This window comes from Larimichthys crocea, chromosome I (genome assembly GCF_000972845.2).
Source record: "Larimichthys crocea isolate SSNF chromosome I, L_crocea_2.0, whole genome shotgun sequence".
NCBI lineage: Eukaryota > Metazoa > Chordata > Actinopteri > Sciaenidae > Larimichthys > Larimichthys crocea.
In genome coordinates, this window is record NC_040011.1 from 25,366,756 (window position 1) to 25,391,788 (window position 25,033).

At 39.4% G+C, this 25,033-nt stretch overlaps 1 protein-coding gene across 9 annotated transcripts in view; it reads left to right on the forward strand.

The window, feature by feature from the left end:
* LOC104925371 (ecto-NOX disulfide-thiol exchanger 2) overlaps positions 1-25,033 on the forward strand; it is a 167,427-nt gene that overhangs the window by 131,034 nt on the left and 11,360 nt on the right. For 8 of the 9 annotated variants that reach the window (XM_027281191.1, XM_027281184.1, XM_027281182.1 and 5 more), the window contains 7 exons: positions 4,066-4,281; positions 6,484-6,717; positions 7,834-8,046; positions 11,877-11,983; positions 17,443-17,557; positions 21,653-21,840; positions 24,128-24,268. In XM_027281191.1, the coding sequence (XP_027136992.1) occupies positions 4,066-4,281; positions 6,484-6,717; positions 7,834-8,046; positions 11,877-11,983; positions 17,443-17,557; positions 21,653-21,840; positions 24,128-24,268 (1,214 nt within the window). The remainder of the gene's footprint in view (positions 1-4,065; positions 4,282-6,483; positions 6,718-7,833; positions 8,047-11,876; positions 11,984-17,442; positions 17,558-21,652; positions 21,841-24,127; positions 24,269-25,033) is intronic. The other variant, XM_027281211.1, reaches the window with a different exon arrangement.

The window sequence follows — 25,033 nt, forward strand, 5'->3', positions numbered from 1 at the left end:
ATGCTTACAGTGGTGCAATAAATCTTGTGTGCAGGTTCACGCCTTTTTCTTTGTTCATGTGTGACTTGAATGAACTAAACATGTTTACTGTAGTGTGTGTAAATGTAGTTTATCATCTGACTAACAGTGCTTTGGGAGTTGATGCCCCCTCCCTGTGGCAGCCCCTCAGGCCATAAAAAGGTGTTTAGCCAGTCGAGGTGATGGATGGTGATGACCTGTGTTAGTGTAGCAGACCAGTGGGTGGCCAACGCAGCCAGTAGGCCTGTGGAATGGGGCTGTACTGAGAATCAGCCTGGGTATTTGCTTGGGAGCAGAATCCATATTTATCCAGAAGTAACATGTCAGAATTAAATCAACCAGCTTATTAGTCAGCCAGTGATACATAATATCACCAAATTCAGTCCCCGATTTCCCAAGATTTAAAATCAGTAACTCAGTCATAAACAGCAGATTCTGTATAAAATCTGCATTCATTTTGAGGTAGTTTGTGTCTTTTATTGCTTTACATTACTTCTTTTTGATATTTTGATCCTCAATATAGCCGCACAAAAAAAAAAAATCATTTTCTTCATAACCTCTAACATCTGATCCCTCCCTCCTTTTCTCTTTTGTTTTATCCTGGACTCTACATCCTCTTCACTCTGCTCAGTTCCTCTGACTGCATCTTAAGCTTATCAGCCGTGTGAAGTGCTGATCTTACAGTTACTCAAAGGGAGGCACACATATCGAGTTTGAATTTTGACTCACGTTATGAATAACAGAGTGAATCATGTAAACACTGCTCCTTCTGTTTTTCTCTGCCTCTGGTTCACCTGGTTTTTATTTGCATAAGAAATGTAATCACTGGGGCTCATATGTATTGTATGATATCATGTATTTATTGTAATTCAATCAGGACATCATGAATACTTCATCTGAATCTTGTGCAGAACTGTGTTTGCATAAAATAAAATCCTAATGTGCTGATCAGTGGGGTTCAGTGGCTCAGCAGGTAGCTGGATGGCAAAAATGTCGCACTCCTGCAAACTGTTGTTCGCTACAAACAAAGAACTCTACTGAAGCCAAAATATCCAAAACGTGTGAATGCAAAAAAGCATATTTGATTTAATTTACAACATGACACATTGGAGTACCGCTGGACTGCACCTGTTCTCCTTTCTCTGTCCTCACGGCTCTCCCCCTTGTCACCATCATCACCATCAGCCACTCGTGAACCTAAAAGGTCAGTTAATTTGGAACGCTTTGTTGCATCTGCCAACAAAGCTTTTTCTTGCTATCGCAAGCTTTTTTTTGCACCACTTTCACTTTTTCTGTCCATCTCGACTCAAAACTAGCTTAATTCGCCAACTCCAGAGGTCAGGCAATGACACCTCAGTCAATATTCTACTTTACCAGCCACGTTTAAAGGAAAGAAGAAGAAGCAGAAGAAGGGATAAGCAGTGGTACTGTGTGTGTGTGTGTGTGTGTGTGTGTGTGTGTGGGTGTGGGTGTTGATGTGTGTGTTTGTGTGTGAGACAGATAGAGAGAGAGAGATGGTGAAAAGAAAGGAACATTGCTGGCTTGGACTCAGGGACTGAAAGTTTTCCTGCATATCTTCAGAGTGCTGCATGAGAGTACAAGGAGCTCTGACAGCAGGGGGATTATGGGCTGATAAATCTTTTTTAGCCAGACAAAAACTCTGACTTTGGATTGTTGTCTTCACCACTTGATAGCCCATAAATATTTTTCATTTTGTAAAATATGTATTTCGGTTGCTTGGTTGATTTATTTGTTTTCATGCTATTAGAAGGCATCTTTGGTAGAAACCCTAATGACAGCTGGCTCCACTAAATGTGAAACAGCAATATTTCTCAAAACTTATCTCTTCCCAAATTGCTATGCTCCTTACTTAGTCATTACTTAGTCACAAGGTACATTTTTTTAATACTTAAAATGATGAGAATTTGGGTCTTTAATTTGTCTTGACTATTGGGAGTCCTTAAAGGGAACCAGGAGGCACGATCTGTTAAAGTCTGTGTAAAGTTTATGTTAGAATAAATATGTTTGTATTCTGAGTTTGTTAGACCAAAGAGGAAAGTGTTATTAACCACCCAGCCAAATTTGAATTATTAAAAATACGATTAATAATAAGTTTATGAAGTTAGGTGTCAAAATCGGGTAAAAATGAGCACGACTGTGGGGGCGTGTCTGCTGAAACCACTGAAATCATGCCTCTAACACTCTGCTGTGGGTGCAGGGATATGCTCAGGTGGCCTCAGTGTGTCATTGAGCCACTCTTTATGACTGCTCAAAATATCCTGGACCAAAAACTGTTTTAACCTCGAACTCCACATTTCAGTAATATATCGTTGTGAAAGTCTTTTCACATGTTTTCAGCAACTATTTTCCAACACATTTAATGTATTTCGAAAGGAGTTTCAGATTTGCCTTTACACAGACTTTAAACAAACTTCTCTAAGTACCCGTGATGTTACTGCAGAGGTTTTTATTGAGAATGTTTTCAGTTTGACAGACTTAAAATCTATTTGATCACATTCAAATAAGAATCCTCTTTACTAATATAGCGCCTTTCTAGTCTTCCGACCACTCAAGTTGCTTTTACACTACATACATACACATTGAGCCAAGACATTCAGACAGGAGGAGCCAGGGATCGATCCACTGATCATCTGATTAGTCAACCACCTGCTCTATCTTCTGAGCCACAGCTGAATTATTCTTCTCGGTGCTGATCAACCAGGCCATCTTGATGCACTTTAGGAGTCCAACCAAGTTCAACCCCGGTTCATTTTCGGAATATCAATATCTGCAGGGGTGGGAACATCAGTAACCGTGATTGCAAGGCCTTTCTAGCAGACATGCGGAAATACAGCGTTCTCATCGTTCCACTGATTAGCGCTGGTTCACTCCTCATAGACCCGGCTAATCACGTTCATCATGGATGAGAAGCCTGATCTATTGGAGATTACATCAGTCAACACTCATCTGTGTTGAATAAGTGATTTCTGCAATGCAGGGGACCTTACACATGAGAGGATTTGCAATCACTTTGTGGCCGAAAAGGATTTAATTTTCATGCATGAAATGGTTTGATATTAACATTTATCTAACAAAAAACGATCTGAGCGTATTGCTCCAAGTTATCATTATTCATGCATAAGGCTTTATCCTTTTTTAGCTCATAAGTGCTATGTTTTAAATATGACTTAATTGATTTCTACAGCATCAGACTCAAAATTTAAGAATGTAGTTTAAATGTTTATATGACCTGGATCCTTATTTTTCTTAGCCTGGATGGTTTGACCTCAGGTTCTTTTTATGGGATTTATTTGTCATTTCGCCTTCTGGACGTTTTATGTGTTTTTGTTTTCCCCAGTCATTATAAGGGGATTTGATGCTTTATTGTAGCAGTCTCTGTGTACCACTTTTCCATATTCTCTCCTTGATGGAGCTTTTTTATACAAAATAATTTTTACGTTTGTATATGTTTGTAAGTTTTTATGAGTGGCTTTCATTTCCATCATATCCTTGTCTATACTTTTGTGCATGTTTAATATAGTAATACACCTGTTAGGCAGACATTATACATTTGGAATAAGTGCTATTGAAATGCGGTATTTGAGGTAAGAATTAAATAAATATGTTTTTGGATTGGAGCTACAAGCTACGAGCAGCTGCTTCTTTTCTTCGAAGTTGTTGTTTGGATTTTTCTTTTTTTATTGTCTAAGCATACAGGCATGCATATTTCTTTTTGAGTGAAAACAAAAGACAGGAAATCAGACCTGCTCCACCGTTCTGCCAAAACGGTTTCCAGCAGCAATTTAATCAAAACAGTATGTTCTAGCCATTGGACATATTGTTTTCATATTGCAAAGAGCATAATTCATTCTCAACATCAGCGAGTTTTGATGTTCTGGAACAGCTAAATAATTTCTTGAGTTGTTTGTACTGCCTCTACATAAATGTATGTGTTTCATCATTCATCTTTCTTCCCACTCTTAATATTTCAGCCTAGTGATAGCTGACACATACATAACTAGAAAATATCTCCTTTGTCCCATTACGTTTGTACAGACCTTCCCCCTCCAGCCACGAGAGATCGCCCTCCAGGGTGTAAGACCGTGTTTGTCGGCGGTTTGCCAGAGAACGCCACAGAGCAGCTCATCATGGAGGTCTTCGGACAGTGCGGCGATATCACCGCCATACGTAAAAGCAAGAAGAACTTCTGCCACATCAGATTTGCTGAAGAGTTTACTGTGGACAAGGCGCTCTTCCTGTCGGGTAAACTGTCATCATTATTCATCTTAGTGATAGTCTAAGTGCTTATTGGTGTAATATTTGTGTCAGTGCCTCTTGGATAAATGTCAAGAAAGAAAACATAGAGTTGTGAAGTGGGCCTCTGGAAGAACTTTTTTCTTAGACAATGTTATGTGAGTCATAGTTGAAGCACTCCCTCAGATGACAGAAGAAAAGCTGCATTAGAAAATACCAGGTGCTTTGATTTAAAAAGTTGAAGACAAACTTATGTATATAAAAACTCCCAAGGTGCATTTTGGTCAGAAAAATCCAGTCACAAAGCTTAAACTTGCATTTCGTGTGCTGCTAACTTCGAAGGAAAGTTATTTACACTAATGAAAGAAATGTATAATCTGTCTTAATCAGCTAGTACAAATTCTGGGTAAATTGCAGATGAATTCAACAGCAGGGTTGCTGTGTTTTGTTCACAACTGCAATGATGTAGCATTTTGAAACGCTACAACCCTGATCTGTGCCTTCTTCTCCATAGCAACAGATAAAGAGGTTCATGTATTATTTAGAGCTGTTCACCATGTTCAACTTGAAAAAAAGTAATTGATTAAAACTGGTGGCCATACCACAAACCTAAATTAATCGTGATATTCTCATTTCTATGTTAAGAAGAGTTCAGTACAGATCCAGCGGTTTCTCCCTCTTCACAACTCTATTGATTTAACTTGTAGAAAGGACAGTTAGTACACAAATCTACTAACCATGTGACATCAGCCTGTGGTTTTCACAGCAGCTTCGAGAGGCCTTAAATCTTAATCTTAAATCTCTGTATGTTCCCACTTCTAGCCACTTCTGTAGTATTCCCTGCATTATTAAGTGTGTGTTCATGCATTTACACATTTACAAATGTGTGTGTGAGAATTAGTTTGAGAGACCCTGCGATTTTGTCTGTGTCTATTCTTACAGTTAGGTGTGGGAGCTGAGGTCCATATATTAGCCAGATGACATGGTTGTGTAGTTTCCCCATAAATAATACTCCACCCCCCCACACACACATGCAAACACAATGCCCAGTAAAGACACACACATACACACACACACACACACACACACACACACACACACACAGCAGCCGCAGCACAGTGAGCTCTTTTCATATGAAATATTGAAGTAGTGTTAGATTGGCAGCCTGAAGCAGCAAGAGCGGACTGAAGTAGAACCCCCCGAACTCGCACGCATTTCTTTTCCTGTTTGCACTTGCATCTACCACTGCCCTTCTTTTCCTGTGATGAGTGTGTCTTGGCCCAGTGAATCGCACAGGGCATCATTACTGTATCTGGCTACACTCACACACATACCCAAACACTCTCTCTGATCATTTCAAGCAATTAAATCACAAAATGGGCATGATTTTACTTCAGCTTCGCAACCAGCCATTAGAGAAAATTGAGTAAGGAGGAGTGAGTGAGGATAAGAGGGGAAGTAGGGAGGTAATGAGGGATATTGTGGTCTTTTAGTGCCACTAGAGAAGTAATTGGCCTCCCAAAGTCTCTCATGTATTGACAAAAGAATGCAGGCCTTCTTTACTCTCCATAACCCTACAGCAACAGTATATCTTCTGAAATAAAGGGATCCAGCAAACAAAATAGGTGTTGACAAGTTCAAAGAGGTGTTATATAGGTAGACCACTAAAGAGATTTCACAGTCTCAGTTATCTGTTTAGTTGTTTGAATTACTTTTGTGGAAGGTGGCAGAAAGTGGCTCACAACTGGTTTAGACAGAAACGTATAGAGTAAAGCTCATTCTTGTTTTTCCACCTTATTAAGCAGGTTAGGTGATGAATGCTGCTAGTACTTAACACAAAGTGCAGCTAATGCTGTCATTCGATCACCACAGTCAGTAGGATTCACCCTTGAATACCCCATGGTTGTTTGTACAAAATTTAATGTCAATTTGTCCCATACTGTAGTTGTTGACTTCTTCAGTCTGGATTGAAGTGGTAGACTGCTAGACTGAAGCAAGAAGTAAACGTTGTGAAGAAAAGTTATCTTTCAAATAGAAAATATCTTTAAACAGTGCAAAATGGACACTGTGAAAATGACATCAAACTGTCTGAGCTGACAGACTAATTCATTTTAATTGGTGTGTTCCCTGCTGGTCCACCTGCTTCTCCCATCACATTTACTTTCCTACACTTCCTCCCATCTCTTTATTACACTTGTTTGTCTCACATAGGTTACCGCGTCCGCTTGGGCTCTAGCACAGACAAAAAAGACACTGGCCGTCTCCACGTGGACTTCGCCCAGGCCAGAGACGACCTGTATGAGTGGGAGTGTCATCAGCGCATGTTGGCCAGAGAGGAGAGGCACCGGCGCAAGATGGAGGAGGATCGTCTCCGGCCGCCCTCTCCTCCTCCTATCGTCCACTACTCGGAGCACGAGTGCAGCCAGCTGGGAGACAAGATCAAAGGTTAGTAGACACTGCAGAGTCTTAAACATATACAATTAAATATGTACGACATCATGGCACCGACAGAGCATGGTAAAGAATAAGGTAAGATAAGGAATAAGGTAAATGTGCGTGCTTGCAGGGAGCATCCACTGTAAGCCAAGGCAATACAGGAATGGTCCTGAACTGCAGCTGGTAAAACTGACAAAGCACTTTCTCTGATGTTCTAACAAAGTCAGGGAATTTGTTTTCAAAAGACGTTACACAAAGGCAGTTAAACACGGCATATCAGTTTACTCTCCCCTCAGCATATGCTCCTGTCTCTTATCTTGTCCTTTCTCTCCTCTCTGCACTTTGTGTTCTCCTCTGCTCATCTTTTCCATTTTCTCTTCCCCACTCTCCTTTTTCCCCCATCTTCTCAGCTTTCCGTCGGCTTTTTGGCTGAATAAACCTGTTCCACTAATGAGCAATGACACTTCCAGGTCTCAGTCACAGTTGCACGATAACAAAATGCCTGTGACTTTCTGCCTCGCTACCATCTGTGTGTGTCTTTTTCCAGGCCCTGGTGGAACTCGAACATGTTGCTGTTGTTGTAGCCAAGGATTTTTTTTTTTCTGATCACTTTGGGCTGCTGCTGTTGTGAAATCTTACAGCTATTTGGTGTAGATTTCAGTTTAGTCTTTGCTGAATCTTTCACCAAGAGGGAGAAAGAAGATTTAGCACTTCAGTGCCAGTTGTACTCCAAATGCAGTTTGTGTTTTTACTTAGAACCTCTAAATGCTCCCCTTTAACTTCTTTCTCCATGTCCTGCAGGTGTCATTGTGGTCCGTGAAGTTGTTCTCTTGTTGGAGTCATATGTACACTTCTTTCCTTTCCTTTCAACCAAAAGGACAGAAGTCCTTTTATTCTTTACTCTCTGTTCTCTCCAGCTCACTGGGGTTTTATTTAAGATCTTTTTTCAGTTCACCTTCACATAAACCTGACTTTGTCTACTTTTCTACTATATGTGCCATTCTTAGTTACCCGCACTTGTACTGCTGTCACTATTACTGCCCAGGGAATGTACAGGAAATTATTTTTGCCTTCCTGTAAAGCACCTGATTCTTTTTTTTCTTTGTGTCCACACCCCTTGGCCAGATGACGGCAAGTTTCCCGAAGCAGTGCGTGTGCTCTTAACCTGGTTGGAACGAGGTGAAGTCAACCGCAGGAATGCCAACAACTTCTACTCCATGATCCAATCCTCCAACGGCCACATCCGCCGGCTGACGGGCGAGAAGAGTCAGCATGAGAAGGAGATGGAAGAGGCCAAGGACAAGTTCAAGACCGCTCTGGCAGGCATAGTGGCTCAATGTGAGTCTTATGTTTTTCAATCACACACACTAAAGGCTTGGATGTATAATACAGTTTACACTGTATAGTTTAGGTTTACAACAGATTGTATCTATAGATAAGTTCAGGATCACTCACACCAAGCCAAAATGTTTACAACTAGAACACATTTATCAAATGCCCTGTCCAATCCATGCTTGGCCAAGTTTCTGGTTCAGTGTAAGTTTCCCTATCAGAAGACTAGACACACAACATAAACATACGATAGACTAAAGGGCAGTATACAGCCAGGCATTCACAACTGAAGACAAAATCCCTGTGCCTGAAGTACTTAATGCTGCAAATAAGTAAGTATAACATTGCTCACAGCTCTTTATTAACTCCTACACGATGCACAAAGCATGTGATTATAAATCACTAAGGAATGTACATTGTAAATATAAAGGTTATTAAGTTTAATAGCATCATAGAAGCCATCTGGTTTCATGCTAGTTTTTGGATGGCTTAAAGGTAAGTTTAATTTCTTTCCTAACAGTGTTTGGTGGCTCTAAACCACAAGGCATTCGCTGTCCTACTCGTTTTTTTTAATTCCTTCTGAGACACAGACACAGAAAAATAATACCGGTACGAGTGACTTGCAGTGGAATATTATTTCAGACGAAAGTAGTAAGTAGCTCAACATATTCATTGCATGAATTCAGTGGAGGCCAAACATGTATTCTCTACAGTATATGCATGCTTATCTCATTTCATTTGATTAAAGGCCAAAGGCAGACTGCCCCTTCCCACCTTTGACAGCTTTGGCTGTGCAGATGCTGGTTTACAATACCGCCCGCAGCACTTGCATGATAATAGAATATAAACATCCTTGAACACAAAGTGAAGTTGCCAGTTTTTTTGTTCCGTTTATGGTGTTTTAGGTAAACAATACAATAGACATAGAAAGTGTATGTCGGTGTGTATTTGTAGAAACCACAAAGAGAGAAGTTGCTGTCCTTATTTCAGCCATCCTCCATCACGTCAGCTCATACAAACACATCCCTATTCATGGCTTTGCCTTCCTCTTGGTGCATTGCAGGTCATATTAATGATGGCATAGAGACTAGGTTTTAAAAGTTTCACTTGGGAGCTCTCTGTCCATTTCAAATAAATTCAGCCTGCCAATGCTTTTAGTTGCAATCCACATATATCTGTCTCTGATGGAATATGTCGCCTTAAAGGTCAGTTCACCCGAGTCACCAAACAACATATCGTCACTTAATCCCTTGTGGTGTCTAGCCATGCAGATAGATTTCATTTTATGAGATATTGGCTTCTCAATCTTCTTCTGCCACTGCACTATAGGGGCAGTGAATTTCATTTGTGGTGCTCAAAGCATTGAAAAAATAAATACATTTCAAAGACTCTAAAGCACCTTTCCAGGAACAATGTCCCTTTTTTCTAATGCTAATCGACAGACCCCACTGTGAAGAGTTTCTATTCAAACTATTTTCAACCATATTGAAAACAATTGGACGCACAGAGACATATATACACTACTGTTCAAAACTTTGAATCATCTGTTATATTGATGTTTTTGTTCTTTCCTTGACGCTCTTTTTAACAGAGATAGACAAAAACAGTATAATTTAGAAATAATTTTGGCCCCAAAAGAAGAAAAAAAAAAGATTTAAATTTCCATTTAATCCCCACAGGGTTGCATGAGAGAAACAGTACTGTTGTAAGCATTTTCTCACAAATATCCTTGGATTTTTAATGTACTTTCTATCCTAGAAAAGCATAAATAACCCAAGTTCATTAATAAACAACAATGGTGCAACTGGGCTCTCTGCAGTGGTTTTTATTAAACGGGTTTAAACCGTGATTTGTTGGTCCATATTATGTTCAGCTGATATTCAGTAATCGAATTACTATAGTGCTAACCTTTTTGCTAAACTTGCTAAAACCAACACAGCAGTTAAATCTGCTCAGATTTTGGTACTACTGTTATTTGTCTTTCCTTTCAATTGTGGCTGGGCCATTGCAGAGTTTTGTTGTCATTGTACAAAACGTTACTTTTGCAAACCCTTAATAGGAAATAAGACATATTTCCACAACCTGAAAGCATGAATGACTATTCAAAAATATAGAGTTGTCCTCTCAGCCATCTGACTGTACTGAATCAGTCTTTTGTGGCACGCGTTTCCAAACTTTTGAATGGTAATGTATATACTCGCATATAAGCTCATAGGCCTAAAAGTCTGTTTGTACCTTTCATCTCTTCTCTGACTTCACCATCGATCTGCTCCATCAAATTACAAGGTGCTGGGAAGATGCTATTGATCCCTGTACTGTTCTCTCTCTCACCACTCTGCTGACACACACACACACACACACACACACACACACACACACAGACCACTTAGCTGGTGGTCATATTGACTCCCCATTCCATGTACATTAGGACCTCTGGGATACACAGACCACCCACATGACCACGTGGAATGACAGACTGACATACACACTGCAGCTATGACAGAATCTCAGAGTTTAGAGCAGCTGTCATCATACACATCACATGCAGAAAGAGTGGAAGCCTTGGATTTAAATGTCTGGTCCTAATAACATCTATTGAGGCCTCCTCGCTTCAGTCCAGTGTTTCTGCACCATCGTTCTGCAGCTACAACTGTACTAAAGGGTTAACTACAGAGGCTTGAGGCTCACAGCTGTTCCTTTTTTTTTTAAAAGAAGGGATAAATCTGCATAGGCAAAGGAAATCAGGAACAGTGTGCTACTTTAACAAGGTGTCCTTGGTCAAGATTCCTAACCGCTGTAGAAAAGCTGCACAGCAGTCAACAGTGGCACACTTTAAGTAGGCTATTTTTGGCAGCTGCCAGTTGCTTAGCAAAATTTCCCTTGTTAAACAAATATTAAACAAGACAGAATCTACAGCCGTGCTAGCTGCTCTGTGAGCCTGGATCTTTGTCAATATGCTGATAGTAGGTATGTTTGCCACTTTCACTTAAAAAAAATTGTTTAGCGTGTTAGCATGCTAATGCTTGGTTGTAGAGTAAACAAAAAGCAATCACTATTCTTCCGGGAAGGGCACGAGTGTCCGTACCAGATTTGAAGACATTTTACTCAAAGCCACAATTGTCAGTTTGATGGTGATGTTAGCAGTGTTTTTCAATACTGGTCCTCGGGGACCACTGCCCTGCTTGTTTTAGATGTTTCCTGCTCCAACACACTTGATTCAAATGAGTGTCTCTTTATCAGGCCACTGCAGAGCTTGATGACGAGCTGATCATTTGAATCAGGTGTGGTGGAGGAGGAAACAGGGCAGTGGTCCCTGAGGACCAGGATTGAGAAACATTGTGCTAGAGGAAGACTCAGAGGACCATCAGCATCAGTAGGATTCATTTGTCTCTACCAAGTTTCACAGCAGTGTATCCAGTAGTTGTGGAGATTGTGTTCATCCCTTTTGTAATGCTATGCCCCTGGCTAATAAATATCAAAGCAGATCTCCAGTGTTAGAAGAGTTTATTCTCTATGAACCTATATGTCATATATAATTAAAGTATATGTTGGAATGTTGGAAAATTAGATAATTTATTGAAGTTTTGCGTGTGGGAGTATCTGACCTACCATCCACAAGATGATGCACTGGCATCAGCTGGTAAGTAGATCACACGGTTGCACACATATATGAACACATGTGCACACGTACACACACACACACACACACACATAGTTCTTTACATCCCTAGTTGACTCCACTTTCTCACTCCTCTGCTCCTTCCCACCTGCCCTATGTCTTTCTTTCTCTTTCTGTCTCTGGATGGTCTCTGGTCCTTCCCTGTATCCCGCTACAGTTGAACAGATTGTGTCTGTATTCCAAGCTGCTTCCAAACAAAAGGCATGGGACCATTTCTCCAAAGCTCAGCGCAAGAACCTGGACATGTGGCGCAAACAAGCAGAGGTTAGTACACTTTGATTTCATTCTGTTGTTCACTTGATTTCTGGAAAATTAGACCCATTTTGTTCGACGCCTGTGTCCCTCTTTGCACAGTGTAAAGTTTGATATTTTTTTATTGATAGAATGCTTATGTCAGGGCAAAATTATGAAGTAGTAGGTAAAATCAGAAGACAAAAGAGCAGACTCCTTGTTACAGTAAGTACTTTGAATGATGCCAGGCTGAAGAACAGGTCCGTGCTCGCTCCAGCCAGTGTGAGATACAGGCCAAACCTCTTTCCCTACCCTCCCTTCCCTCCACCACTGCTCTCCCCTGTGATTTGGATACAGGTTGCTGGGTGAGTTTTCCATCTCTAAGGGGGTCCAGAACACAGGTAAATGTGTGCAAGACTTTACCCCATCTTAACCAAAAAAATTGGTTTCTTTTGAGTGATAATTAAGGAGGAATCTTGAGGTGTAAAAAGCGTATTCATTTTTGATAGCTCACAATTTTTCTCTCTGCCAAATGGAGAATTAATTAGCATGATGATGGGTTGTATGTAATGGGTCTGGAGTGTGGTGCAGTCCTGGGTCTAATGCACCATATATGGTCATATCCGTTTGGTAAGTTTCTTTGAACCTCAGTATAAAAAAAACCAAAAAAAACGTCTGATTCATGGTAATTTGATCATTTCATGGAGTCTAATTTTAGACATGCACAGACACACAGTAATAACAGAAGCTCACAGAGCAGGAGCAGCAATCAGCATGTACAAAAACGTCTTAAAGGTAGGTGTTATAAAGTAAAGTCGTTGCTCTCATGTTCAGATTTGCTGCAGGATCATGAAAAAGGTGAAATCAATAATCTAAAACTTTACCCATCTGTAACAGCAACTGTTTGTTAGAAGTTACCGTGCTTTCAATAGCTTGTTTGGACGTCTCTTAAGAAACACCCGATGAGTAAGTAAGAAGCTGGATGATGCATGTTTATATGCAAATGCATGAATACATGCCTGGCTGTGTGACGTCAGTAAAGGCCACTTTGTATTGTTGTCTCCTTTTGCTCAGGCCATGACAGTCTCTCATGAATCTGCTCATTGTGGAATCACTCTTTTCTATACACTATAGCAGGAAGTATTAAAGTCTATTATATGGACAGCAGAGTGTTTTCATCAGGCCTCAGGGATCTGTCCTTTCTTTCGTGGACTTTCTTTATAGAGATGCTGTATACACACTTTGTACACCAGGGAGTACATGACCATAGATGCAAATGAATGACCACTGTGGGTGGACTTCATACTGCAGAATGTGTCCCCATTCAGTAAACATTGTTATGAATAAATCTCTTTAAAGACATCCTGGTTCAAACATTCTTTGTAGTTTTTCCTCTTTCAGCTAACTTACACTGTATTATACTGTACCTTTGAGAATAGACTTTTTTTCCCATCCAGAGTGTGTTTAATGTGTGTATAGTTTAGAGAGAGAGGGGGAGAGAGAGAGAGGCAAATAGATAGATGAAGTCATCATCTTGTACTCAAAGGTCTTGGTCCAGAAGCCTGTTTAAGTTTTTACAACCTGGTTTCCAAAAAAGTTGGTGATGGAATGTGCAAATCATTGAAACCCCATATTTAATTAGAAATAGTGCAAAGACAAACATTTTCAATAGTTGACAAGTTGGGACTGTAGGCAGGCCAGTACCTGGACTCTTTTAATATAGACCCACGCTGTTGGAATATCTGCAGAATGTGTTTTTGTGAATTGTTTTTATAATCTTTTCTCTTTGCATAGTTGAGTTTCAACTTGAATTGGTGGTTGCAGCGACAAACTGTGTTTACCGACAATAGTTTGTGCAAGTGTTCCACAGCCCTATCTATAGTGATAGACACAATTGTGTCTGTTTTTGAAGCAGTCACAGCCTTATAATATTGGTTTTTGGCTTGACCCTTGCGTACAGAGAATTCTATGAAACTTTTAATGATATTACGAACTGTAGACAATGAAATCCACTGTGACAATGACATCCAGACATTATTGTTCAATTCTTAAACTCTCTGCGATGCTTTGATTTATAGCTGATCATGTTATTAACATGTTGCCAGTTAGCCTAAATGATTATGAGATGTTCCATCAGTGGTTTTCTTGTAGCATTTCACAACTTTTCCAGTCTTTTCTGCCAGTCTCACAAAAAATTCAAGATGAACATGCAATTTTCCAAAAACAATCAATTTTCTTTGTGCCATTATGAATCAAATATGGGGTTTTAATTTTTTGCACATCATCACATTTTGTTTCTATTTACATTTTAAACATGGTGCCAATTTTTTGGGAAACATACTGCAGTTGTGCTCATAGTAGGCAGTTATACACTAAACTGGTAAAATTTAAAACCCTCCTAAAATAAATTAATATATAGATCAACCCAGTAAAAATTATTTTTTACCACCCAGCTATGATAATGTGTTTTTATTTCTACATAATAATAACATATTTCATAATGATAAATCAAGAAGTCATTCATCATGACTAACCAACTGATAATTACCATATGACTCTACGGTTCAGCGGCTCTCAGATCATTGTTTTCATTTTACAGACTACAACTTTACTGTTTTCTCTCACTCGTTCCACATTGTTTCCAGCAACACTACAGTGCTGTCAGCTCTAAAAGCTGACTGTACACTACATGCTCCGTATCAAACAGAAGACAAGACAGGCAAGACAAGTTAGCGAGTAGTTGGTGAACATGGTGGAGCGTTTAGCAGCTTAAAGGTAGATATTTCTCTCAGGAGTCAAAAAGAGAAACAGAGCTAAAAGACATTGAATATTGGGCTCTGTTCAATGCTGTGTTCTATAACTACTGAATGTAATAAGCAGCTTCTTGCAACCAGCTTTTTCAAGGTCATGATATGCCAATGTTGTATTTACAGCTTGTTTCTTTCATTCAGTCATTGCAAGTTTAATGCGTCACTAACCCTAACCCGCAAATGACCCTTAGACAAAAAACAGCCAAAGTTGTTATGGCTAACCTGTCAGAAAACATTTGCTTACTTACACATCCAACAGTAGAACATGAGCTTCCTGTCTGAGTCATGGTACCACTGTTGGTCCATGTTGCCACTTGATGAAGAAGAAGTCCAATGTTCTCTTGCCTGTTCTAGCATTGGTTTGATTCCCATCCATTCCTGAGTAGATATTTGGGACGCTACATGCTCAGATTTCTTCACCGGGACTTGTTTACTTGTGCTCTCTGTCATTTATCGCTGGGCTGCTAGAGTGCACTCAGCTTGCCAGAGCTGGAAACCGCTGCCTTTGGGTTATATATGTGGGTGTAATAAGAGCTGTGAGACACAGCCATACATTCTGAGTGAAGGTCAGGGAACCAAAATAATGGGCTAAAAGTGTCAAAAAGCTGCATGGAGCTGCAGAGGTGGGTGCTAATTTTCAGTATCTTTCAGGTCATTTATTTATAGTACCTGTGGAGATTTGATTCAAAATCAAAAAATGTGGCTTAAGGCAGGTTGATTTTCACATTGATCATACAGGCGTGCCTTAGAGGCTGCCAGTCCTGTACACTGCAGCCTCTGGCCAGCATGAACAGCATAGGTAAGTAAGTGCAGTTGCTCAGGGGTAGTTTATCATCAAATACGGGACCAGTTATTGTCATAGTCATTGTATATTCAGTATGATCGTCTGGCCTGGAGGTAAAATATGAAGTAACGAACAGTGGTGTTGAGTAGCTGCAGCTCCCAAGCAGAAACAGACAACAGATGCCTCCCTCTATCAGTGTTTTTATGTGATGTGTGTGTGTGTGTGTGTGTGTGCGTGCGTGCGTGCGCGCAATGTGCTCCACACGCACCAGATGGTTGTGTGTCTCTATGCTTGTTTGTGTGGAGTACCTGTTTGACCTCTGCCATGGGCTAAGGCTGATAACGTCAGCTGACAGATGGTTTTAAGTTTATTTACTCTTGGGCAGCTTTATGCTCCTTTTAGCTTTTTATGAGTATTTCAGCCTGTTTTTATGAATTTGTCATTGATAAAACACACTCATCTTTATCCACCGGTGTTGTTTTTATGTATACACATTTACGTACAACAGTTAAATGTGTGAATGTTTTACATCTAAGTTGATGACCAGATGTCCTTGTGTGTAAAGTGAATTATGGGAAGTTGTAGGCTTTATCAAGGTTAAGGTGAGTAAAGTGCTGTAATAAAGCACAAATGGCACATTTGACAAGCAACATGTCAAGATACTATTGATCATTTCCCCAGTCCACTGCATCTGTATAGTCTTTGTTGAGCTTATATAAAAAAGGTTCAACACTATAGATTGTTGTGTAATCATAAAATGGTTATCAGCACAGGTTCTCTCTCACTTGCTCAGCATTGTTTCCAGTAACACTACAGTTCTGTCAGCTCTAAAAGCTACATGCTCAGTATCAAACAGCAGACAAAAAAACAGTTGGCTAATTTCTAACTGGCTCATCTAGTTTTCATATATTAGTTATATAGGCCAGGGCGATCATTCAGTGTTATTGATCATTTCTTCAAAAGACTAAAGTCACAACATTTCAATTGAAAGTTACATTTCAGAGTTTACAATATAAAGATTTTATGTTATTTTTCATTACAAGATATCCATGTTAACATGCATGTCTGACCCTGATCTCACTGTAAGTGGTATACTTGCGTTGCATGGACATTTTTTCTGTGACCATCAACTCAAGTGTAAACGTGATTCAGCGATCAGGCTTTGTGTCTTTACAGCAGAGTTAGCTCTTCTTTCTCCAGTACCATTAGAGGAATGTGTGTACGACTGTGGCTCAAACATCAACTCCCAACAGGGAATAAAATCTGAATGGTGTTTTTAAAAACCTCAAGCAAATACTGATTCTCATAGACTGAATGTGATGAATGTGCTTAATGTATCACAATGATTTAGTTTGCTTTGCTTTTTTCTTGGTATACTCCTGGAAGGTTTTGTCCAATTTTCAATGTGTTGACCTTAATCTTTAAACAATAGTGAAACCTGCTTCTGGATACTTGTCTCCAGATGGATGTAGTCATGAATGATTCTTTGTGTAATGGTGAATTGTAATGGAGGATTTTGGTATTTCACAATTACTACTGTGTTTTTTTGCAGACGTGCACTCTATTAGAATAAAACATGGGTGTAAAAATTTATGCTTGGTCATCCTCACTCTGTGTCTTCTGAAGTTATAGTGCTTTGACATTTTTGACAGAAGCTGTAGTTGTCTTACAGTCTCTATTTGCGCTACCGCCTGCCCTTGTGCCAGAGGAGGATCTTTTTCATCTTTATTCATCTACACTCCTTTGTTCTGTCCTGATCTTTTATAAGTATTCCTTACAGCTAATGTTTAACATTAACAATAATGCCTCGTTATCCTACTCCTAACACCTGCCAAAGCCTGCATCACCCACGAGTCTTAGCAGTGCTAACCCGTCCCGCTTTTGATTGTGTTTTGCAGGAGATTAGAAACATGCACAACGAGCAGCTGATGGGCATCAGGCGAGAGGAGGAGATGGAGATGTCTGATGATGACATGGAGGACACCCCTGACAGCAAGGACTCTGAAGACTCGGGTATGCATATGCATGCACGTATTCATAGTTCAACACTTCTGTCAGCATGACACTGATCAAGGTCTCCAGAGGATGAACACGGAGAGCATTGAATAACGGACTGAGACAGCTGTGTTTGACTGAAATGACAGTAATCATCCCCAAAGCATCCGAAAAGCATTCGACAACTCTGCATGAAAAAAAAAAACACATTCAAAGCACATCAAGATGCTGACACCACACACGCCTTATTGAGATGATGTTGAAAACGACTATTGAACATCCGCCCTAGTCTACACTTTCAATTGTACACATCTCTATAAGAGTGTGTGTGTGTGTGTGTGTGTGTGTGTGTGTGTGTGTGTGTGTGTGTGTGTGTAAGACATAGAGAGAGAGAGGCAAATAGACAGATGAAGTCATCATCTGTACTCAAAGGTCCAGAAGTCTGTTTAAGTTTTTACAACCTGGTTTCCAAAAAAGTTGGTGATGGAATGTGCAAATCATTGAAACCCCATATTTATTTAGAAATAGTGCAAAGACAAACATTTTCAATAGTTGACAAGTTGGGACTGCAGGCAGGCCAGCACCTGGACTCTTTTAATATAGACCCACGCTGTTGGAATATATGCAGAATGTGTTTTTGTGAATTGTTTTTATACTCTTTTCTCTTTGCATAGTTGAGTTTCAACTTGAATTGGTGGTTGCAGCGACAAACTGTGTTTACCGACAATAGTTTGTGCAAGTGTTCCACAGCCCTGTCTATAGTGATAGACAGAAATGTGTCTGTTTTTGAAGCAGTCACGGCCTTCCAATATTGGTTTTTGGCTTGTCCCTTGCGTACAGAGAATTCTATGAAACTTTTAATGATATTACGAACTGTAGACAATGAAATCCACTGTAACAATGACATCCAGACATTATTGTTCAATTCTTAAACTCTCTGCGATGCTTTATTTTATACCCGATCATGTTACTAACATGTTGCCAATTAGCCTAAATGATTATGAGATGTTCCATCAGTGGTTTTCTTGTAGCATTTCACAACTTTTCCAGTCTTTTCTGCCAGTCTTACAAAAAATTCAAGATGAACATGTAATTTTCCAAAAACAATCGAACAATTTTCTTTGTGCCATTATAAATCAAATATGGGGTTTCAATGTTTTGCACATCATCACATTTTGTTTCTATTAACATTTTAAACATGGTGCCAATTTTTTTGGAAACATACTGCAGTTGTAAACATGGCTGCTCATAGTAGGCAGTTATACACTAAACTGGTAAAATTTAAAACCCTCCTAAAATAAATTGATATATAGCTCAACATACTGAAACATACTGCAGTTGTAAACACACCTGCCAGCTGCCATCCAATTTCAGACCTTAGTACCACTGAAGTGCCATAATCTTCTGTTTTTCCCTCTTTGTGTTTGCTGAAGCAACAAAAACTAACGGTCCTGCTAATCTCTCAACCCTCATTACAACAACACATAAGTCCAGAGGAGTCACCAGGGTAACATGCCTGTAACCGCAACCACATGTAAACGTTGTCTGTTATCTTGTGTTTTGTGCCTCTCTCTGCGCGTCGTAATTCTCACTTCTCGTACTCTTTCATCTCGTCTTTTAATCATCCCGATCTCTGCCTTTTGCTAATATGACAGCTTCTCTAATCAACATGCAAATCTATGTAAATGCAGTCGTCAGCTCAGCCTCTTCTCTTTTGCAACCTTGCTGTTTAGCTATCTGTAATTAGCATTGCCATCAAAGACCTGTCATTTCACTGGATGCCACAGGATTGGCTGAGGTGACGGGTGTTAATGTGAGACTTCTTGGTATTTGTGTTAACAGGCAAACACCCACTTTACTTGCTAACCTTTAAGCAAAGGGGCATATTTACACGTCAGCCAGCCCTGATGAAAACACCTGTGTTATGACTGCAGGCTCTTAAAAAGTGAATCGATCCACTGTGTCTGACCCATGCACAGAACAGAAGGCAAAATAACCACCTGTGCATGAGTCTGTTGCCTGTAGGTGTGTGTGTGTGTGTGTGCGCATACATGCTAGTGGATGTCTGCAGATCGATAAAGTTGCCTGTTACGTAACAGAAGGGGAATTTCTCAGAACGTAGCCAAGTGGTTGACATCTCTTCGCACCGGGTTGATGAGGCTCACGGATCAATACTCTCCTCACCTCAAACTTTCATTTTGCCGGGAGAAAAGTCCACGCAAACACACAGCATGAACACGCGCACGCTCACCCAGCAAGAGTTCATTAACACTGCCAATGGTCCTCCATGATAGACTGCAGGCAGCACTCATAAACACCCACATAAAACCTAACCAGACACGCGTTCATGCACACACACACTCGCACACACAGGATGGGGCTTATCTCCCTGGTCCAGTCAGTGTGTTGCACTTTCCCAAAGAGCTTCCCCTCAAGGCCCACAGGAGGAGAGCAGAGCTGATAATACCGGACATCTCTGAGAGCTGAGCAGTTCTCATATAGTAATAACTCCAACTGTCCCCGTTCTTTGCTCAATAGGTCAGGTCAAATGTCCAGTTGAGAGCTACTGGACAAAACACTTCAGTAGTCTATGTAAATATATACTGTAGGTGTTTGATGATTGGACATGGAATGAATATACAAAAAACTATTTTTAAGATGGCTTAACAACATTGTACTTTTCATATATTTAACCTTTTTTGTATTTCAGAGATCCTCAGAGCTTATTTTATCAATCAACTTCATGATACAAGTGATTGGGATACAAGGGACTGTTTTCTGCTAAAGAAACAACCATTTTGGTTAATTTCCGTATTGGCTTTCTCTTCTCACTGTGACTCGGCCAGAAAAAGGTGATTTTGCAGCCACCATTCAGGATGTAGCAACATTTTCAATGAAATGTAATGACAGTTTTGGGGTTGTTTACTTATGGTGCCAGGTTACTGTCAATAGAGTTGTCAAGTTTTGAAAATAGGACTCTCCCTAGTGATGTGATGATAATATGTTTTGGCGTTTAGTTTGATTTATTTCAACTTCTTTTCTGTTGAATCATGCTTTGTTTATCATTTTGACAAGGCAGACAACTCCAAATACACAATATATCTAAATGTTTCATTCCTTGAAAGCTTTGTCACTGAATTTTTCTGAACAAAACTTGGTGCCATAGTTGCCAAATGAATCCAAAATTGACCCAGAATCTAAAGGTGGATTGATTTAAGATGGAGAGTGTAAGATTGTCGTCTCAGCACTGTAATTTTTAGCTTTCACCCACCATTAGTAGCACAATTTACAGAAAGTTTGGTGATTGTGTCTTGGGTGTCGTAGTTAAATTCTCCTTTGACTCCCTGTACTTTTCATCAAAGAGTTAGAGGTTTGCTAAAAGACTTCATCTTTTCCTTTGATTCGGCCAATCCAGGCAGTATAAGTTCTCTATCTGTGAGTCACATAATTATGTCTATGAGTAAAATAAATTTTTGGCTTTTACATCCAGAACAAGGGGCATGAATGATGAATGTTTCCTCACATTTTACAGCTCTATCAATCAAATTAAACTAGAGCTACATAGTCCTGATAAAGCTGATTAGCTGGGTTTTGATGATACTTAAGAATATTTCAACATATTTCTGCTGTTAAAAAGAAATATTTAAGATCTTAAAGCCTAGTTTTTAGGGGCTTTAATCCCACCCAGTTATAAAATACCTTTTTTTGAAATACGCCAGGAGGAGCAGGAACGGGCAGAGATCTGTTTATCTGCAGACATCTATCAAGGAGATGTTTTCCATTTTGTGTTTGAAGATCCCTGAAATTTGCATGAAAAGTAAGCTTGTCCTTTTTAAGATGCTTACCACCTCGCAGTCCTACTCCATATTTCTGTGCCTGTTCTCACTCAAATGAACAATGAGCGATCGATCACATCACAAATGTCACCGTGACAGAACTTTGATTTTTTTCTTCTCACTGAAATATATAATTATCCAGTTATCTCTGATCTGTTTCCACAGTAGAATAGTAGATTATAATTTGCAGTGATGAGTTGCAACATTGCCAGTGTTATACATAGTAATAAGCACCCTCTTCCACACTGTTCTCTATACTTTGTGTCTAAATCTGTAGGTGTTTCCCAAGCAGAAGCCTTAAAGGAGGAGAATGACTCTCTGCGCTGCCAGCTGGACGCCTACAGGAACGAGGTGGAGCTGCTCAAACAGGAACAGGGCAAAAACCAACCAATCAGAAGTGAGGAGGACAACACACACTCTCAGCAGCTCAGCTTCCTACAGCAGGCCCTGCAAGGGATGCAGAAGGTAGCACTTATTGTGTACACACACACACACACACACACACACACACACACACACACACACACACACACACACACACACAGCTTACAGACACTTCATTCAAGTGATCTATCCAACAATATCTCCAGTTCGTATGTTTTTTTTTTTCGTTTATTCATTACCCAACACTTCAATGAGTGCTTCATGAGAAGTACTGCTATCTGGAGAAGCTGTGAGTCACTTCTGAAGAACTGCTAAAAAAAATCATAATTTAAGGTGTAGTCCTGTTAAACGAAAGCTTTTTCATAGTTTTTCTTTGAAAATGTGCTCATCATCACTATGTTTGCTTCTGAATGTTTTTGCACAGCATCTTCAGTCTATTTCCAGTTTCAACCGTCGCAGTGGTTGGTACAGTAGTAACAGTCCATCTGGGACAGAATGATCAAATTCTTTTTTTTTTTATCATCCCTGATGTTTTAAACTTCATCAACATTTATCAAGAAAGAGACAGGGATTGAATGTCCTCACATTAAAAAAATATTAGAAAATAGGAACCTAAACAAAAAACTTTGATCATATGAACAAAGAGTTAATGCAAGATTTTTAGAAAGAAATTAAAGTTAAAAAAAAAATAAAAATGTGTGCAACATGTATACATGCAAACGCGTAAAAGAAGTTAATCACAGGAAAGGCTTACACATTTCATCAACATCAGTTTCTTCTTGGCCTGGGACAGCAGTTAGAAAAGCTCATCACAAGGTCCATTTAGAAGATTCTCTGGAGCTTTTGGTAATATCACATAATCTTCAGGAAAAAATCCATCACTGACAGTAATTCTTTGAATTGCTTACAAAAAAGAAAGGTGACATTGTTTTCTTAACTACTAAACGACCATTCCACTTTCAAAAAAACAGTCCTCATAATAGGCATAATATTAATAATAGTATTAACCACTTAAAGGACCAGTTTGTAGGATTCAGTGCCATTTGGCATTGTAGATTGCAACCCCCTTGCGTCACCTTCTCCTCCCTTGCACGAAGTAGAAACATTGGCTGCGAAACATGAAAACACAAACAGCCCTATCTAGAGCTAGTGTTCAGTTTGTCCATTCTGGGCTACTGTAGAAAGTAGTGTAATGTATCAAGGCTAAAGTCCTTAGCAAAGCTGCATGTCCCAGACCTCTGTCACCTGAATTTCCTGTCAACTGTGCAACATAGCAAATTTCATGGAAGGGGACCTACAGCATCTGTAAATACAAAATGTTCTTATTTTCAGGTGATTCTACATTAATGAAAACATAGGTATGCATAGTACATTAAATTTCTGCCATATTGTGTGAATGGAGCCCCCCAAAACACACTGGACCTTTTTTAAAATCTACCTTTTAAATACCAAAGAACTCCTGAATTGACTTATTCTGGCATTTGCCAAGTGTCCTCTCTTATCTAGCTGTCACAGGCAATAGAAATTATAGATTTATGTTTAGAAGAAGAGAAGCCATTAAGGCCCTGCTGTTCATTTCTTCTTGCAGAGCCTAATTACCTCTTCAGCTTACGTCTCTCATCATGTGTTTATGAAAAGATTAGGTGAATGGATTAAATGAATTGGAAGACACTGAAATTAGATACCTCCCCTTGCTGGGGTCTATGTTGTATCACGCAGGCACACAAATTACAATGAAATATTATCAGCATGTACTTGCAACCGGTTTCCACTTTTAGTGAATTATAGCACAGTATAATACAAAAGCACTTAATGTGTAGCTTTGAAGATGAAAATTCTGAGCTGTGAGGACCCCCCTCTGTCTCGCAGACCCTCTTTTTGTGGAAACCCAGCAGGAGGTAAATCGTTTGATCTGTGTTTAGCAGAAAACTTGGGAGGACAAACTGGTGATAGATATAGTCATTACCTATCAAAGTGTTCTCAAATACCAGTTACTGTCTCACCAAAATAAGCATTTCCTCTATATGTAATTTGTAATTTTTGATCGTTTACAAGCAAATTACTCCTCGTTGAGACACACAACAGAAAGGAGACACAGAATATGATACAACAATTGGTTTTGTCTTTAGGAAATGTTTACTGGAGATATAATTCATGTCGGTGTCTAATTGCTTTTTTGTACTGAGTTGAAGTTTTAATTACCGGTGTAGGGATTACATCCTTAATATTAATAAAACAAATCGCTCATTGTTCCTCTGCTTTCAGAGCACTTTGAGTACAAGCTTAGTATCATTACGGTTAGTCAGATCACGGTAGAATTAGTGGCTTACTGTTCTCGCTTTTGCTTTTTTTTTCTGTTTTTTTTCAGCAACTTTTAAAAATGAGGGAAGAATTGAAACAGCGGGAGGCAGAGCTGGAGAAGAGTTTGGAGGACAAACAGCAGCTGAAGAACCAAGTCCTCAACTTGAAGGAAGGACTCCAGAACCTACAAAACATACACGCAATGCAGGTTAGTCTGACATAAAACACTTTTTTTTTCATCTTCAGAAAATGAAAATGAAGAAAGGAAGGAATAAAGAATGTAACATGTTTCCTTGGAGTGTTTTTATAAGAAAGTTCATTTCTGGGTTACTCTCTTTGTTTGAAAGTGAACACTTTAATTTGCACTTTAATAAGAAAGAAATGAGTTGAAGATGAATTCCACTGCGTGAAAGATATTAAAGAAATAAATCATCAATAAACAAAATGTGATAGCTGGTTGGAAAAATGACTTGATAATTAGTAACTAGTTTCAAACTTTTCTAAGCTCATCAGATATCCCAAAATAGCTGTTTTGGGTGCATGTTTATAACATCAACACTGTGGGGAAGGGCCTACCGCAGTGAACAACTTCAATCAGTGTTCTGGTGTTTCCATTTTTCTCCCAGGGAGTATAATCCGCTCTTCAGTTTCTAATTTCCGTCCAAAATGTTAACATTACGGCTTTCAAGTTTTAGGTTTATTATATGATTTTTCCCTCATTTAGCTTTTATTAGTGTACGATAGTGTTACTAAGAGAGCCGATGAAGCCAATAACCATTTGAAGACTATTTGCCATTCATTGTGTGGAGTCTGTAGCACCCTTCAAAGTTCTTTGTGTATTCGTTTGGAAAACGCTCACAGACAGTACAGCTAATAAATTGCTGTGTGTTAGCTATATGATATCTTTAGTGCTATATGATATCTTTAGTGCTGAAACAATTTATATTTATTACTGCGTTGGCAGAAAACTATT